General features: G+C 37.6%; 1 protein-coding gene across 1 annotated transcript; it reads right to left on the reverse strand.

Annotated features, from left to right (window-relative positions):
• Positions 1-7,729: 7,729 nt before the first annotated feature.
• PDC (phosducin) lies at positions 7,730-12,133 on the reverse strand. Its single transcript, XM_070939289.1, has 3 exons — positions 12,070-12,133; positions 10,528-10,691; positions 7,730-8,257 (listed from the first exon to the last, which is right to left on the reverse strand). The coding sequence occupies exons 1-3, from the start codon at positions 12,131-12,133 to the stop codon at positions 7,730-7,732; spliced, it is 756 nt and encodes a 251-aa protein (XP_070795390.1).
• Positions 12,134-19,285: the final 7,152 nt, after the last annotated feature.

Here is a 19,285-nt window from a genome sequence, read left to right on the forward strand (position 1 = left end):
TTGAATCCAAATGTGTAGGTTCTGTGTAACTCAGTGTGGAAAAACAAGAACCATTTGAATTGCAATTCTCAAAGTACGGACACTTTTTTCCTCAGAGTCAGGAAGCAAATCTAATTCAGACGATTTACTCAAGCTTAGTGATGCACGTTTTCTTTGGGTGGTCAACATGTATAATCTAAGGGCATTCAAACAGCTGTACATTTAATATGTTTTCCACTTTGCCTGCTAGATTTCCATTCCATTCTGTCAAAGGTAGGTCTGCATTTTTAAATATTGGGCATAAAATGTAAGCTTAATGTTTGTCATGGTTAATTTCCTTCACTTTTTCACAGTAACATCTCACAAGTCTGTGTTTCTCATAAACCCTTACTTCTCTGTTTACTTGTATTGCATAATTCCATAACATAATTCCAAAAACATAATTCCAGGAAGTGCTGTAAAAGTAAATCAGTTTCTGGGGCAGGCCCTGAGCTTTTGTGAGCAAACAAGGCATTTTTACTGTAAAAATATAGAAAAGGCCATGAGCTTTTTACACCTTGCACGCTTTATAAAGTGATTCAGCTTTGGGGAAGAAAGGTTCAATTCTAGCCAGATTTCATTTGTATGTTATCATCGTACTATAATAACATTAAAATCCGGTCCTGCCAACTCAATTTCTTCCACGAAGATTAAAGGCAAAATTATTTTATATTCCTAGTCTAGACTTATTGCAATTTCCTCTTTGCCAAAAGTATATAGTGATGAATCAGAGCATAGGTTCAAGATCTGTTCTGTGTCAGCATACAGTGTCAGAAAGCTTAAAACTCACTCCTAATGCATATGATCAAGGCTCAGATTAAGACTCACCTAATTATAAATGGGAAAGAATCCTAGAGAACTACCATTGATTAACAATAACCTGTTTGGAACTGTATGGCAGGCTGAACAGATAGTAAATAGTGCCAGAGCCACAATTGATGGGGACACCCATCAATTTTCTTCTTATACCTCCTTTGTTCCCCAAGTTCCTGAAAGTAATAGATAGCTCTTACTAGAGATGTTTTGTAATGGGCCCTAGAGCCCTGAGAAATTTAACTAAATAGCCTAAATGCTGAGCCAGTTGTACCAATGGCCTCATTCTGTAGGAAACATACATACTTCTTTACATTAACCCCCAAATACATAGTTCTTTCAGTGCATGCAGAACTGTGCTGTCACAAGAAGATATGTTTCCATCAGGTTTTGTCACCAAGTGGGAAAAAAAACGATATGCTTTCAAAGTTTAATGTGTGAGGGTTCAGAGTCATACATAGAACAGGTCATGGCTAATGAATGCAAGAGAAATTAAGGGGAGAATTTAGCCATTTGGATTACTTCTGCAAGGTTATTTTTTAAAAACAACAACAACACACAAAATATATCCTTGAGATGTGATTTGGGCACAACTCCTGATTTTTCTTATCTCTGCTGAAAATGATAACACAGGAACATTTGGAAGGCCATAAATCTACACTTGACGCAGTCTTGTTACCTGTCCTTGGTTGAAAGGAAGGTGAGAAAAAAGATTCTTGAATACCACCTTTGTAATCTCAATTTCCTTAAGAAATCCTGATGGAGCCACAAAACCCTTAATTTAAATTTCATTAATCATATACTGTTACCTTGAAGAGTCATAATATACAGAAGCTTGGTTAGCTCCATATGAATGAGTGCTAACAATTTTCAGTTTATAGACTGCCTCCAAGAATACAAATTGTGCATGCTTGGTTAGTTATATGTTATTTTGTATAGCCATTTATCATATCTATTAAAATTATAGATACAATGGGATACAGTTAATGATCTACATATTTTATATAATTTTTAATCCTCAGGGTTTAATATATGAAGACTAGATGGAAGCTATTCAGTTTTAAATGAATAGCACTAAATCTTGTACAATAGACACATTTTGTCTAAAAATAGTGTACCCAATTCATTTCTACATACACATATATGCAGAATAGTAAACTTTCTATATAGTTTTAATATTTTATGTTTATTCCCACTATATAGCTAAACAACCTAAGCCAGGAGATGATCAATCTAGAAATTCTATATTTGATTTAAGAAACCAAAAATACAATACATAGAACACTGTTATATCAAAAATGTTTCAAATTGAGGTACTATCTGTTTATTCATGAAACAGATCAATTGTCTAAATATATATATAAGAGGAAGCAGGCAGGGGAACCAATATTTTGCCAGGAACCCAACTTGTCCCATCTAACAAATACTATTTGTAAATACCCATCACATTTAACTCCATTAAGGAAAAACTAGAAGGAAAGTGAATAAATACCATTTGAGAGAAAAATACCTTTCTACTACAGCTTTATTCCTCTTCCAGCTTTTTTTTTCTCCATCTTCCATTACTTCTATGGGTCTGCCTGAATAGTTTACCACTTGCCATGAAAAGGTCCTGGGTTCAATTTTATATGTTAAATGCTTTTCTAAAATCTTGCCTTACAATGTTGACCTTTTTTATATTTTCAGGAATGGATGAAGGTATTATTTCTTAGGACTAAAATCTTTTTTCCCCAAGATTTGTCCAGGTTTTCAACCTTGCCTTCAAGATATATGATCACTATATATTAGTACTTTTAGAATGTGCCCTGCATTTCAGTTTTTAATCTGATGTTTTTCAAGTTTTTTAAAACAAATATGTATCTAAAAATGTTTTGAATTTGCAAGATAAAGAATCCCAGGGGACCTGCCACTTTTTGCCATCAAATTATTTATCTTTCTCCAACATTTGTAAGCATTACTAATCTTTGGGGCATCTATTTCCTGCACACTTATGAATTATTTCTTTCTCTGACTTTTACTTAGATCTTTGAGGTTTCCTTGTCTGATGTCACTGGGCAGGGTGGAAAGTCACTGTAATGCTCATGTCAGTTATACATTATACAGAAGTTAAACAGATGTAAAAAATGTTGAGACTCTAGAAAGAGCGCAGAGAAGACCAACAAAGATGATTAGGGGACTGGAGGCTAAAACATGAAGAACAATTGCTGGAATCGGGTATGTGTAGTTTAATGAAAAGAAGGATTAGGGGTGACATGATAGCAATGTTCCAATATCTCAGGGGCTGCCACAAAAAAGAGGGAGTCAATCTATTCTCCAAAGCACCTGAGAGTAGGACAAGAAGCAGTGGAAACTAATTAAGGAGAGAAGCAACCTAGAACTAAGAAGAAATTTCCTGACAGTGAGAACAATTAATCAGTGGAATAACTTGCCTCCAGAAGTTGTGAATGCTCCAACACTGGAAGTTTTTAAGAAGAGATTGGATAACCATTTGTCTGAAGTGGTGTAGGGTTTCCTGCCTGAGCAGGGGGTTGGATTAGAAGACCTCCATGGTCTCGTCCAGTTTTGTTATTCTATTCTATTCACCTGAGAGTAGATTGGAACAGAAACAAGGCGACAGTGTTCCCCTTCTGTGAAATTAGTTCAGTCTGGCAAACTCCAGAGAGATCCACAGTATGCAAGGAATCTGAAAGCCCTCCACCCATTAAGCCAGAATATTTTCCATTCAACTTTCTGCCTCTCTGATGTGTTAGACAACTTACTGTGAAATTAGTCTCTCTGTGTAAGGCTTTATTTAATATACATTGCACAACTGTTCCTGTTTACTTCATTTTTTATAAATGAAAGCTTTGGGGATCACTCTAGATGAGAGAGTATATTTTAATGGTGCTGAAGACAAAACCAGAAGAAATCATTAGTCCTTCCCTTCCCTTCCCCCTTCCCTTTTAAAACTGTTGTCTAGCAATAGCTCTTCCCCCAAAGGAAAGCACAAACCAAGGTATTTTCTGTGTCTTTCTTGCACAACTATGTCAGTGGTGGGTTTCACTTACCTTTGCTACTGGTTTGCTCACGCGCACTTGCTTGCTTCACTCACACGCATGCCACTTCTGCGCATGCACAGAAGCTTCTGCACATGCACAGAACATATTTGATGATGTCCGGGCGGGTGGGTGGAGCCTCCTGCCACCACTACTACCGGTTCCCCCAAACCAGGGCAAACTGGTAGCAATCCACCACTGAACTATATACTGATTGCGCCCAGGGGAGAAGTACTAGCTCCAGCCCTATTATCTCATTTCCCTCTGTCTAAACATTGAGGAGGTGGCAGTGATGGTTTGTCCCATTACAGCTGCTTAAATACAAGGAAAAATCAGCGTTCACTTGTTCTTGTTTTTTATATTGTCTGTATGCACATATTAAAAATTAGAATAGACCCATTTAAAAGCTATGTTTTAACTAGCCTTTAATTACATCTGCACAGAATAGAAAGGTTTAGTCATTGATAATGTTTTATGAACACATTGTTTTAATTTACCATGTGACATCATACAGTATTTAATAAGTGTTTTGATGCATGTATATATTTTCTTTATACGTTTTCCAACACTAACCTAAGTTTACTAATTACACACAATTAAAAGTGAGTTAAAAATACACTCTTTAATTTATCTACAGATTTGGAGAGAGAATGTACTTGATTAGCAGCTAATGCTATGTGATGCTTTCCAAACAGCACATGCTAAATATAATGTCTCTTTTTTTGGCTAGTAATTTCAAATCAAATTATGATAACTACTCGCAAATGAGAGAATTTTTATTTGTTTGCTTATTTCTTGTTAGGTTAAATTTCTAAAGCTGTCCAGTTGCATAACAACTCCAAGTAATGTACAGTATTAAAAAGCATAGGAGAAAAACATCATAATAAACTCAGATGGTAGTTTTATATAAAAAAAATGTTCTTCCACTTCCTGTAATTCCCAAAGGAGCTTGTCACACTCCCTAAGGTAGGGCCAGGGGAAGAGCCAGATCTTCAAGGTTTATTTAAACAAAGTCAGGATAGGAGCTGTTCAAATCTCTGGGAGGATGTTGTATCAAAGGGCAGTCACCGGACAGAGAAGGTCTGCTTCCTAGGTGTCCTCAGGTGGCACTGTTATACCAATGGGGATCAAACCATGTTGACTCTGTCTGATCATAATAGAATATTAGGGTTGTCTAGTCCAACCCCTGCTCAAGTAGACAATTCCAGACAAATATCTGTCCAGTCTCTTCTTGAAAACCTCCAATTATGGAAGCACCTACAACTTCACTGATTAATTGTTCCCACTATCAGTAAAAATTTTCCTTAGTTCTAGGTTGGATCTCTCTTTTATTATCTTCCACCTGTTACTTCTTGTTCTGCCCTCAGGTGCTTTGGAGAACAGGTCAACCTTTTCTCTGTGACATCCCCTCAAATACTGGATGACTACTATCATATCAAATCTTATCCTTCTCTTCATTTAACTAGACACACTACCTACTTCCCTCATTATAGTTCAGCCTCCCGAATCCTTATCATTTTTGTTGCTGTTCAGTGCACTCTTTCTAGGGTCTCAGAATCTTTTTTGTATCATGGTGACCAGAATTGGATGCAATATTCCAAGTGTGGTCTCACCAGTGCATTTTTTACAAGTACTATCGCTTCATGTGATCTTGCTCTGTTCTGCAACCTAGGACTACATTTGCTGTTTTGGCAGCTACAGCACACTGCTGGCCCATACTTAAGTGCTGGTAATAGCCACGTTAGCCATTCAAGAAAAATGAATTTCTAGGATATCTCGCTAAAGTAAAATTTTCACTTCCCCCTGTCCCCTATTTTTAGTTACATTTCTGAAATGAAATATTGGAAAACCACATTTCCAATTATGCCTGTCTTTTGGACAAGCATCAGGTGTTGCTATTAAAGTGACTTACTTAACTGCCCTTAATGAATGGGTAGACATCACAGGAAACAGACTGTCCTTCAAATAACCAGACCCTATGCTGTCAAGGGCTTTATAGGTGATAACTATTATCTTGGATTGGACTCCTAATGATTACCTGCAATTATTACAGCTCAGCAAGCAGCAGACTTACATAGGCATAATGTAGCATGCTTAGAATCACTCCTGCTGCAGTTTCTGGGTCTTCAATGAAAGTCCCATGAAGAGCTCATGAAAGTTGATCAAAGCATGAATGATTGTGAGAAGGGTTTCCTGGTACAAAAATGCATGCAATTGGTACACAAGATGAATCTGTGCAAAGCAGGGGTGAAATGCTCCTGGTTCAGATCAGATCGCCTGATCCAGTAGCAATGGAGCTGGGTGGTTCGGAGAACTGGTAGCAAAAATCTCTACCCCCCCCCCCCGCATGCTCAGCTGAGCCGCACAATCATCGGGCTTTTTTTTTTTACTTTTAAAAGCATTTTTTCTACAACCTCTTCGGCCGAAAAAATGCTTTTAAAAACAAACAAACAAACAAAAAGCCTCTGATGATTGTGCGGCTCAGCTGGGATCGTCAAAAGGCTTTTAAAAGAAAAAAAAAACCTTTGCTGATCAGGCAACTCAGCTTGGATCATCAGAGGCATTTAAAAGAAAAAAAAGCTGCTGATCAGGCAACTCAGCTTGGATCATCAGAGCCTTTTGAAAGCATTTTTTTACAACCTCTTCGCCGAAGAGGTTGTAGAAAAAATGGTTTTAAAAGTTTAAAAAAAAAATTGGCCACGTCCCCCCCACCCCCCCACCCCCAGAACTGGTAGTAACAAATGTTAGATTTCACCACTGGTGCAAAGGCCCTTTTGGCCACAACGGCTGCCTGTTTCTTAAGCAGGAGCTATTAATCCAGGAGGACACCTCAAATTATACAACAGTCCTGATGATGGTGCAACTCTATTTAAGGCTAAAAATGGAAGACACCTGATATGGGGGGAGTGGGATATCCAAATATCTACAGATAGTCAATCTTGCCAGGGGTTAAGCTTGATCCTATTCCAACCTATCCTGATTCTGACATTTCTGGCACTGTAACAACATTCTGACAACATCCCTGAGATTATTAGATGCCTGCCGTGATAACTGTTTTTAACTAACTAAATTATAACAGTTATGCCATAAGATATTATGAGTCTGTTGTATTTATTTCTTATATTGTTATTGGGTTCATCATGTATTCTCAAAAAAGACTTCTTGCATGAATATAGGTAAACCAGGAAATTCAGAATTAGAAAACAGTTGATAGATCAAATCCTGACCAAAGTTGGTGTTCATCAGAGTTTAGAGTTGCCCTGAATATTCAGTGTTTAAAAGGAAACTTGTCTTTACCCTTAATGTCGCAAATGTTTTGCATCTCTAAAACTCTAATGAAATCAAAGTTTCCTTTTGAATATTTGCTGAAAGTTTTATAATGTTAGTAGCTCCATCCAAATATACCTTGTATTTTAGGGATCTGTCAACTTCTATATGTGTTTTATCTTAGCCAAATTCCTTCCAAATGAAGATTAAAACAATCTCACTTCCTACTCCTATCCTTCCAAAAAAGTTAATGTCCAGTATTAGTCCATCTTCAGTGGTCTCTGAAAATTGTCCATACTACTGAGGGTATAGTTACAATTGGGTGATTTATATCTAGCATTGCATCCCCTTGGAAAGAAGATTTCACCAATCCTAATTTGTTCTCTTATTTCTTGTAAAAGTGAAAAGAAGAGGAAAAAACAAAAAGGGATCATCAGGCTAAGACCTGGGCATCCCTTATTTCTTTTATATCTTTCTATACTTTCCTAATAAGTCTTTTTTAATGCTTCTATATGCAGCATTTCCTACGTAAATTTGGCCCCAAATGGGATCCAAACTAAAAATTCACTGAGCACAGATGATGAAATACTAGATATCTACTGTTCAATTTCTTGTTCATTCATGTCACCATTGCCAAGTTCTGGAATTCCTTTCTGAGGGAGTAACCCATATTCATTTAAGAAAGTCTCCACATCTGTAGTAGAAAATTCTCCATTCAGTTGGTCGGTCACACTAATGAAATTGCTTATAAGCTGCCCACCTTTATAGACAAGTAGTGTTGGAAGAACATCACTGGAGAAACGGTCTCCTGCCCCTGTGTTAGCAGCCTTAATTTTGCAAAATTTCACAATGGAATACTCAGCAGCAAGACTATTAAGGCTGCTGTTGAGTGCGTCACACTCCTTGATGTCATCTTCATAGATGTGGACAATTACAGTGGTGGCCTTGTGTTCTTTCTCCACAGCTTCCAGGAACTCCTTCCCATCCTGCAGCTCAGAAACGTAGCCGTGCTTTGGCGCAAAGCTCAATCGCTCGTGCATGTTCTTCATGCAGCTCTTCCGGTATTGCTGTAAACAACTCTCATCTTCTTTGACATTCAATAACTCATATTCTTGCACACTCATCTGCAAGTAATTGTAAGAATACATTGAACTATAAGTGCCGATTTAATTGCCAATCATAAAATGAGAGATTTCGTGCAGTCTCGTGGAATATAAATAGAACATTTTATACTCAAAGAACAGCACTGAAAGTTCAAAAGCTTCCATGTAAATATATTTATTCCAATGAGCATTGGTAGGGCATTGATCCTGATGCAGGCTTTCTGTCCAATGTTGACAGTACCATCAGGAGGATTATTTCTACTATATATTTCCCTATATAAAAGTAGGGAAAACATTTATGTGAAGCCGCTGGGTGAGATCATCCGTGGTTTTGGGGTGAAGTGCCATCTGTACGCTGATGATACTCAGCTGTACATCTCCACCCCAGACCACCCCAACGATGCCCTTGATGTGATGTTTCGCTGCCTGGAGGCCGTGCGGGTCTGGATGGGGAGGAACAGGCTCAGACTCAACCCCTCCAAGACCAAGTGGCTGTGGCTTCCGGCCCCCCAATATAGTCAGCAGGTGCCATCGCTGACTATTGGGGGTGAATCTTTGCCCCCCACGGAGAGGGCTCACAATCTGGGTGTCCTCCTGGACGCGCGGCTGTCTTTAGAAGAGCATATGACGGCCGTGGCCAGGGGGGGCTTTTATCAGGTTCGCCTGATTCGCCAGTTGCAGCCCTTTCTGGATCGGGACGCCCTGCGCACGGTCACTCATGCCCTTGTTACTTCCCAGTTGGACTATTGTAATGCTCTCTACATGGGGCTCCCCTTGAAGAGCACTCGGAGGCTCCAACTGGTCCAGAATGCGGCCCGCGCAGGTAGTTATGGGCGCAACCCGTTGTGCCCATGTGACACCCCTCCTGCGCGAGCTGCACTGGCTCCCAGTGGTCTTCCGGGTGCGATTCAAGGTGTTGGTTACCACCTTTAAAGCGCTCCATGGCATAGGACCCGGGTACCTTCGAGACCGTCTTCTGCCACCAATAGCCTCCCACCGACCAGTCCGTTCCCACAGAGAGGGTCTCCTCAGGGTGCCATCAGCCAAGTTATGTCGGCTGGTGACACCCAGGGGGAGGGCCTTCTCTGTGGGAGCCCCAGCCCTGTGGAACGAACTGCCCCTGGAAATTCGTAAGATCTCCGACCTCCGGGTGTTTCGCTGCGCATTGAAGACCCTGTTGTTCCGGCAGGCTGGACTATCAACACAATAGTTTTAAATTGGGGTATTTAAATTTTTTGGGGGTTTTAAATCTGAGCCAATTTATTTAATTATTTTAAATTTTATATTGTTGTTTTGTCTGTGTTTTTAAATAGGCTGTACACCGCCCTGAGTCCTTCGGGAGAAGGGCGGTATAGAAATAAAATTATTATTATTATTATTATTATTATTATTATTATTATTATTATTATTATTATTATTTTGTCACAAAATGAAAGTGAGTTGACTACAATATAGGCATTTCAACAATGAAACTGGATCAGGCAAACAAATGTGCTATTGTTTGGTACAGGATGTTATAATAAGATATATCTACTTCTGGAACAATGAGGATTCTATTCTAATTGTGCACTGTCAAAAAACATCAACCTAGTTTTTGCCAATGACTTGGAGCCATTAAACGTTTCCACAAGTTGGCTAATGCAGGGCCTGGTAAAATTATAAAATGGTCATATCTCAATACTCAGTCTGATCTTCGGGAATTTCCCTTGTTCTTTGTGTCTTTAACACTGCAAATGTAGTAAAATATTAGTAAAATATAAAAGTAGGGAAAACTATTTTCTATAGGAATCCTACTTATTTGGTTCTATGACAGGTAAAAAAACCCTGTTGTCTTCCAGATTTTGCTGTGCTCCCAGCATCCCTTTTCTAGGCTACAAGGAGTTGTTTGCAACATTTCAAGGACTAAAAGATCCCCAAAACTATTCCAGGGGTTCAAATGATCTTACTTACATGTTCCAGAAATATGTGAAAGGAGACTGTGGGGTCCCACATGCTTTTCCCCCATACTTTCTACAAATGTGGATTGTATGACATGGCTTTTATACCCATACCAATTTATTAAACGGGATCTATCTTCTCTTGCCTGGAACAGTTCCGATTTCGAAACATGTATGATGCCATATTCAACCTCACGCATATTAACTATACATCTGACATACATGGTGAAAATGTATCTGTTATGTGCATTAGCATAACAAGCTTACCCCATTTTTCTTGAATATATAGAAAAATTATCTGAAACTTTCCCCCATGCATCTTTTCCATTACATTGTCTTCCTTCCCTCATTTACCTTACGACTGACTCGTTCTCTGATGTCTCTATGATCTCTGCTCTGACAGTTGTAGGGCGAAGAGATTTGCCTGATGAGGAGCTCTCTCTTACTTGGAGGAAGACGGTCTTGGTCTTGGCTCTCCAATTTAAATTTTCTCCAGTCATTGATCACCCCTTTAGGTCCTAGAAGAAGAAAATGCTTTTATTTTGTGTTATTTAGTTTTACTTTCTTTTTAAATTATCAATCTTTCCTTTTTAATTATCAGTCTTTAGATGCTTCAACAAAGAAGCTAGTGAGGAAAATAGAAAAGCAGACATAGGCAGATACTGTATATCCCCAACAGAGGCTGAAAAATATTGTCTTATTATTGAAATGAAATTTCCAAATTCAATTCACTCCAAAAATTATGGTATTGTAAATGGCTCAGAGTCGCTTTGGATAGTGAGATGGGTAGCATATAAATTAGATAGACAGATGATTGATAGATAAATTAGATAGAAGATTAGATGATAGATAGATAGATAGATAGATAGATAGAGCTGTATCAGGAGACATTTGGGTGCAAAAATTAATAATTATGAACCTTATACAGACTACAGTTCTACTGGTGGACAGTTAGTTACTTGAGGTGATTGTAAAAGATCCAGCTTTGACTAATTACCATATTTTTCAGAGTATAAGACACACTTTTTCCCTCCAAAAAAGTGGGTGGAAATGTCTGTGCTTCTTATACAGCAAATATTGCAGCGGGGGAGGGAGTGGTGTTGGTGTGGGGCCGATCAACTGTTCTAGAATGGGCTGCGGTGGCAGCGGTGAATGGGAAGTGGTGGCGGTGGCGAACGGGCCGCAGCGGCAAATGGGTGAATGGGCTGCAGTGGTAAATGGGCCACAGCGAACAAGGGGCCTTGAATGAGCCGCAGCAGCAGTGCGAACGGGCTGTGAGAAACAGGTTGTGGTGAACAGGCCGCGACAGCAGGGAAATGGGCCACGGCGAATGGGCCAGATGAATACCGGATGGATGCTGGGAGGCAGAGGCAGATTTTTTTTCCTCCCCAAAAGCTAGGTGCATTTTATAGTCTGGAGTGTCTTCTAGTCCGAAAAATATGGTATTTCTTTTAAGAAGAATATGGGGAGAGGAAATGTTGTAGAAAGCTTTCCAAATCCTATAAATTTCTCTTACAAATTGTGGGTCAACCATTAGAGGAGTTAGTGTTAAGTCCTAATGACCATAGAGACACTACGCTTGATTTTAGCCAAAAGGCTGAGAAGATAGATTTTTGTCCATGTTTATATATATATATATATATATTATATATATAATTTTACTTTACTTTACTTTATTACTTTATTATTTTATTTTATTTTATGATTATTTTATATACTTATACATACACAGACACACACACAAAATTTAGAATTTATGTATATATTGAATTAATTCTACATGCCGCCTCTATTCTACAACATATTCTTACTGCTGCCCTTACAATTCAGTGTTAAGCAAAGTGTCCAGAAAGCAGTCATTTATCATTTGTATCAGGGATATTTTGATTTGATTACCTGTATGTACAGCTTCTGGGGCTTCAAGTTCGTCTTCCAAATTAATATTTTGTTGGTGTTCCATGATTGCAACAGGCTGGTAGAGACTAGTAGTCAAACAGACAAATAGAAAAACATTTACACATAGAATTTATGGGCAAAGACTATAGACTTTTAAAGCATATCACCACATAATTAACAAGCGATAGCCACAGGTAGTTCATTTTATGAAATCCTTATAATTCTCTGCTGAATATCTGAAAGAATACAGGAAAAACTAGCTGTGTCTAGCTCTTAAAAGGGATTATAAAAATTAGTCTAGACTGACATGTAGGCTCAAATTGTTACAGTGTGATTAAATATCATATATTCTTTTATCAGATATTCCATTTAAAAAAAACTTATATTATCTCTGCATCCTCTCCCAGGATACACAATATGCAGTCATTTCCAAGCAAAATATGGACAGCAATATTATTTCCCTGTAATGTATGTTCATAAAAAACATAGAAGTGGAGGTATTCAAACAAAAAACACATCTCCAGAAAACTTGGTTGTTAAAAGAACAGCATTCTTTATTGGCAATTGTGTTACTTTGATTGGAAAAAGCAGTGATGAAATAGCATTTGTTTTAAGGCACGAGTAAGTAGTGTTTCCAAGGCTAAAGTTTATGTGGCATGTCAAGATCCATTTAGAAAATGAATAGAACCATATTTTCCAACTATAGTTACAATTTCAGAGTTTTATTCCTTTTGTCTTTTACGGGACAGGTAGTCCTCGACTTATAACCACAATTGGAACCAGAATTTCCAATGTTTATTTAGTTTAGTTTAGTTTATTTGATTTATATACCGCCCTAGTCCCGAAGGACTCAGGACGGTGAACAGCTACAAGATAAAAACACATAAATACAATCACATGACCCTAAGATGATGCTCTGAATACACGCCAATTGTCAAGCACTTCAATTTTGATCACGTGACCGTGGAGATACTGCAACAGTGGTTAAGTATGAGGACCAGTTGTTAAGTCAATTTTTTTAGGGCCATTGTAATTTTGAATGGCTGCTATATGGATGGTTATAAGCTGACTTTTTTTCTTTTTACAACCCTCTAATCCCTTTCATTAGAATGGAGTTGGGACAACTGAATGGGGCTGAGCGTTTACTGGCCAGATGCCCTTCCTGCCGCCTATGTGGAGTTCGCAGCAGGTATTTTCTCTTAGCACTCTGAATATAGAAACATCTGTCACTGCCTAGGTTGAATTCTCAACCTTCCAAGTAGGAGATGAGCATATTCACCTCTAGGCAACTGTGACACTCAAATTGTTGAAGTTGAATACTATATACAATTCTATAATAAGAATGAAGTGTGGGTTGGCGTATTGCAATTACATTGAAAAATATTTCAACAAGGAGAAGGTAAAAATTAAAAATGTCAAACCAAGCTTGATGTCTCTCTCTTTTTTTAAAATAAGGCAAAGTTTATCAATTTTAGAATTAGTATAAATAGTTTTGTTTTCTGGCTTATTAAACCATGTGTCTGGGTGACTACCAAACAGCAAGACAGAATATATTGTTCTTTGGATGGAAAAATGAGTAAATAAAAATGTAGGGAATGAAAGTGAAGTTATATAATGCCTATTCATTTGTTTATGAATTAAAGTTTTCCTGGCATTCTAAATAAAATGATGCCAAAGAGCAGATGTATCTGGATATAAGAAATATTTGCATTTAGTCTGAAATAGTTCTATTATTGCTTTGGCATACATTTGGCTATAATTCTAAAGCAGGGGTGTCAAACTCGATTAAATTGAGGGCGACATCAGGGTTGTGTTTGACCTTGAGCGGCTGGGGTGGGTGTGGCCAGGGTGTGCGTGGCCAGCTTGAGGTCATTCATGTCGGGGGCACCTGTGGTGGCTCGAGTGCTCTGACAGTGAAAACGGAGCTCAGGAGGGCAGCACGCACCCCTCCCAAGCACCGTTTTCACTGGTAGAAGCACCACAGGCCGGTCCTTTGCTGTTTCCAGGGCGGCCCCATAGGCCAGATTTAAGTACCCTGCAGGCCTAATTCAGTCCCCCTGTTCTAAAGATATGCTATTTGGAATTATAAGCATCACTTAAAAAAAGAAGTGATTGGTAAGTGATTGGTAAGTAAGTACTTGTCATGGTAAAATGAAAAGTAAATATGCACCGGGAAGTCTTTGTGCATTTATTTCTGATGGAGAAATATGGATAATATATTTGTACAAAGGGCAAATTGTTTGATCTTGTTCTTATTCTATTTGAGGTTTGTTTGACACACCCATGTGGGTAAAAATATCTCAAGGAGACATTACCCAAGTGATAATTTTAGCAGCTGCAAGTATATACAAGGGAAAATTGGCTACTTCACAATGAATACATTTCTTTCATGTCATGTAAGTACAAGTGTTTGTACTTCACTTGGTTAAATGTCTTTACTATTTCCCTATGAAATTTCAAAACCTGGGACAGTACAGGGCATTAAAATACACAAATAATCTCAAAAGGTCTCAATGGTAGCAAAGATTACGTGAAGAACCATTTTGCCACAATGAGATTGATCTGCCCCACTAGCTCCACCAGAAGGGTCATACTACAGACCCCATTGGTCGAGGAATTCTGGCTGGCAGGGTCTAGGAGAAGAACCTTTTCTGTTGTGGCCCCGGCCTTTGGAACATCTTACTGCTGGAGGTGAGATTGGTTCCCACCTTCTTGGCCTTCCTTAAGGATCTCAATACCTGGCTCTGTTGATTGACTTGGGCTCCCTATGAGGATGCTTTAAGTTGGAGATGGCTGGTGGAGTACAAAGAACCCACTTCCGTACTGCTTGTGAATTTAGTTAATAGTTTTACTTAATTCCTGTTCATTTTAATATTTTAAAATGTTTTTATATCTGTGTTTTTATATCTGTATTGTAAGTTGCTCAGATTCACTTAGTGAGATGGGTGGAATATAATTAATAGCATTTTTTAAAAGATAAATAAATAAATGCAGATTTTAAAAGCTCCAGCATAAATCCTCAGCTTAACTGGTTAGCTGGGAAAGGTCTCTGAGGATAATGCCAATCAGTAAGGACATTAGATCAACTACAAATTCAATTTAGGGCAATGCAGATGCTGATACAGTTTTCTTTTTATATCAGAGATGGGCAGAATTCAGGCTTGCAGGATATAATTGGAGTTATAGCAGATTTCTGAGTTCTGCCACCAATTTCAGACAAACTTGATGGCTAAGATACAGCTTTCAAATTGCACTCTACCACTAAAAAAATCCTGCAAGCCTGAATTCTCTCTTGCTTAATTAACAAGATATAATTGGAGTTCTAGCAGACTTCTGAGTTCTTTCAAATTGCACTCTACCACTAAAAAAACCCTGTTAATTACATTAAGATCAACATATCCTGGTGGAACGAACTGGTGTTATGTAGAAATCTTCTAGTTAATAAGAAATACCTATGTTATTGCATTCTGTTATCCCTCCCACCAACTTGAATGCCTTCACTTTAATTTTTCCAAGCATATTGACATCTCCTTTGGGTGTACCAATAACATTGTTTTGGTAACAGAGACAGCTGGAATTATTAAACATTCCTATATTCGGTCATGTCATTCCTTTCTAAATTTACACTGCACTTATGTATAAGTGAAAACTAGCACATACTTGCATTAGTTGCTAAGAGGGAGAAACTAAGAAGAATGATGGCACATGTTTATGTTTCACATATGATACTTTCCAGGAATAGGGTCACACATTCCCCTCCATTAAGTAATGTGCAAAACAAACCAACAAACAAATAAGCAAACACCCAATCCATATTTAAATAGGTAGCTTTCCCTACTTATATGTTGTGTTTTTTTGATGGATCTATATCTGCCACAATCAAAATGCCTTTTTTGGAGTTTACAATGAAATCATAAAAAGGATAATACTATAAAATAACCTTGGTATAATTAAATAAGTAGTTAAAAATAAAACAACTCCTACCCACAAACAGAAGCCAGCCATGATAACATCACTTCAATCTCCCAAGGCTGTCTGAAATAAGTCTGTTTTCAGTAACTTATGGAAAACCAGCAATGTGGGGGCTGATCTACTCACCAAGGAGAGAGACTTTGCAATGCAGGTGCTCCAGTTGACAGGAAAACAACAACAATCCAACACCTACAAGATGGTTGACATCACCTCCTAAAAATGGGGATTGACTAGCAGTTTTTCCCATGATATATGAATCAAGAGGCCAAAACTTACTGGAGAAGACAGTTCTGCAGGGATTTTGGTGTCACTCCATATATTATACAGTACATATTTTGCACATTTTTCTCCTACTGAATGCAATTTTCTCTGACAAGTACATTTTGAGTAGAGAATGTGTAAGGTCCAGAAAAAGTATAGGAGCAAGTCCAGAATCCAAAGGAAAGTAGAACAGAATTATGATTTGGGGAACGCATATTGGATCAATTAATTTTTTAAAAAATCAGTGAAATTCTCCAGTATCACCAAGGACAGCGCATCACTGCTGCATCCCAAAATATTTAGAGAAAGATCTGTTAAATGTCTGTTTATGCTTTAAACAAAATGGCTCAACATCTCCATTACTGAGTAGGTTATCTATCATATCTCGATCATCTCTTAAGATACTCAGTGGTAGAATGTCCACCATAATAGCTGCCAGTGCCAGGACTACATAGGAAAACCCAGGAACAAATCATTTTTCATTTTTTACTTCTACATTGCAAAGTTGTAAACAAAGTTGTAAACAAAGTTGTAAACATAACTTATTTGGAATACTTGCAATCTAGGCTGGCGTTCTGTTTCTACCATAAATCAGACATAGTTTCTGGAATCTTACAAGCTAGGCACAGAAGATACAGAAGGTTTTGACCAATCTTTTGCCTCTGTGTCTACATAGTCATAACTTGGAATTCATATATCTAAACTTGGAGAATTCATTGCTTTACTTCAGACCCTTTCGTGGTCACATTTATTGCAAAAAATTATCTTGATCAATTTCTCTATAGGAATTAAAGTAGGTTTCTTTCTTATGGAATATATAGGTAATCCTTGATTTACAATTTGTTTATTGACCATTCAAAGTTATAATGGCATTGAAAAAAGTGACTTATAACCATTTTTCACACATACAACCATGCAGCATCTTCACAGTCATCTGATCAAAATTCAGATGCTTGGCAACTGATTCATATTTATGACGATTGCAGTGTCCTGGGGTCATGTGATTACCTTTGGTGACCCCTTGACAAGCAAAGTCAATGGGGAAGCCAGATTGACTTAACAACTGTGTTACTAACTTAACAGCTGTGGTGATTCATTTAACAACTGTAGGAAGAAAGGTCATAACATGGGGCAAAATTCTCTTTAAAAATGGTCTCATTTAGCAGCAGAAATTTTGGGCTTAATTGTGGTCATAAATCAAGGACTAACTGTATCTCCCTTTTGACAGGAGTGATCCTTCATGCAAATAAGTTTAGGTATCCTTTAAGATTGCTAGAGTCTCCTTGAAGCCAAAGAGCACTTTTTGCTTTAGCCATCCTGATCTCCAGGAGACCATCTCAGCACTAAGATCAATCTGATGATTGATTATTGTCTGACACTATTATTTCTGATTCTTCCACAGTCCTTGTTCTGAAGTATCGGTATCTGTGCCTAGCCAAGCTAGTCTTTTTGTAGTTTGTCCCAAATTTTTGAAGTAAACCATTAAGGCATTTCAGTATCGGTGTAAAGCCATGAACATCCTAGGCTTTTAAGGTTAATTGGCTAATCTTGTGTTTACCCATTAGCAAAGGATAATATGGCTAAGACAAGCAATGTGATTATATATATACAGTTGTCCTACGAAGGCCACTAGAAATGTTTTATTAGGAATAAGATGTTTTGGTTATTTAAAATAATTGCCAATTTAGCCTAGCATTGTTTCTATTGTAAGTCAAGCATAGTTTCTGGAATCTTACAAGCTAGGCACAGATACAGAAGTTTTTGTTCAATCTTTTGCCTCTGTGTCTAATCATGATAACTTGGAATTCATATACCTAAACTTAGAAATTCATTGACTATCTTATTATTGATTTGCAATGCACACATTTCTTTTAGAACATCTCACAAATGTTTTCTATCCTCAGAAGAACTCTTGCTGGACTGCATTTGTATGTCCATGGCAATCACAAGGATGACAGAATGTTAACTTCCTACCTCACATTTCCTTAAATCACATTCCCTACCAAATAAAATTACCTCAGTCCATAATGAGGTCAATCCATGCCATCTAATTTTGATGACACTCTTTATCAATATGTGCTTTCGTATCTTCCCTGAAACCATTGCAAACAGTGCAACTTCTTTTATTACATGTCTGTCTTCATCAGACAATCAAAAATATTATTTGCACTTTGCAAATAAATGTTTTAAATATATTCCCCACCAAACCCATTTTTCTTTAAAACAAAACCAAATGCCACATTTAAAATACATATTACACTGACAATTCTCATGACACATTCAAAGTTTCTTCAATTCTGAAAAGCATCTGCTGTTTTCTGGTTGCAGCTATTGAATGCAACTAATACAGAACACGGGTTGCAAACTGAACATATTGCAAGATATGCAGAAGAATTCATATTAGATTAGAGAAAGAATCATATTACAGAAGAAGGAATAAATAAGCCTGGATCAGCTACTACCACCAGCTGGTTCATTTTAATTCACCAGGCTGACAGGAAGGTTAGTGGATTTGTTCAATCTATCCTCTTTAGTAGTCTTAATGCAATTCCTTATTTGGGGCAATGGAAACATTTTAAAAAGGTACAGGTGAAAATTTAATTGATTGCTTTGGATATGCCAGATTGGTGAACATAACTGAAATTAACTGTTTTGTTATTTGTTTAAAGTTACTTTTACTGGTCTCCCCTAAATAGTATGTGGTTTAGTATTAAAATAGAGAACACATTGTATTTTGTTCCTAACTTCTTAAATATTTAGAAGTGTTATATTTTCAAATTTTGAGATATCAACCATTCTATCATGTCATCTCTTGAGGTAAAATTTATTTGAAAAAAGGTTTTCCAACCTTAGCATAGGAGGCTGCATATAGATAGGTTTTAATGAAAATCATCTCCCTGTCTCGTATTAGTAAATGCTTTTGCTGGATTTAAAGACCTCTCATTTTCCTGAAGTATGTCTTCTGCAAATGGAAGGATCCCTT

The sequence above is a fragment of the Pituophis catenifer genome, unplaced genomic scaffold, assembly GCF_029215685.1.
Source record: "Pituophis catenifer annectens isolate HBS135680 unplaced genomic scaffold, rPitCat1.0.hap2 SCAF_3, whole genome shotgun sequence".
Taxonomy (NCBI): domain Eukaryota; kingdom Metazoa; phylum Chordata; class Lepidosauria; order Squamata; family Colubridae; genus Pituophis; species Pituophis catenifer.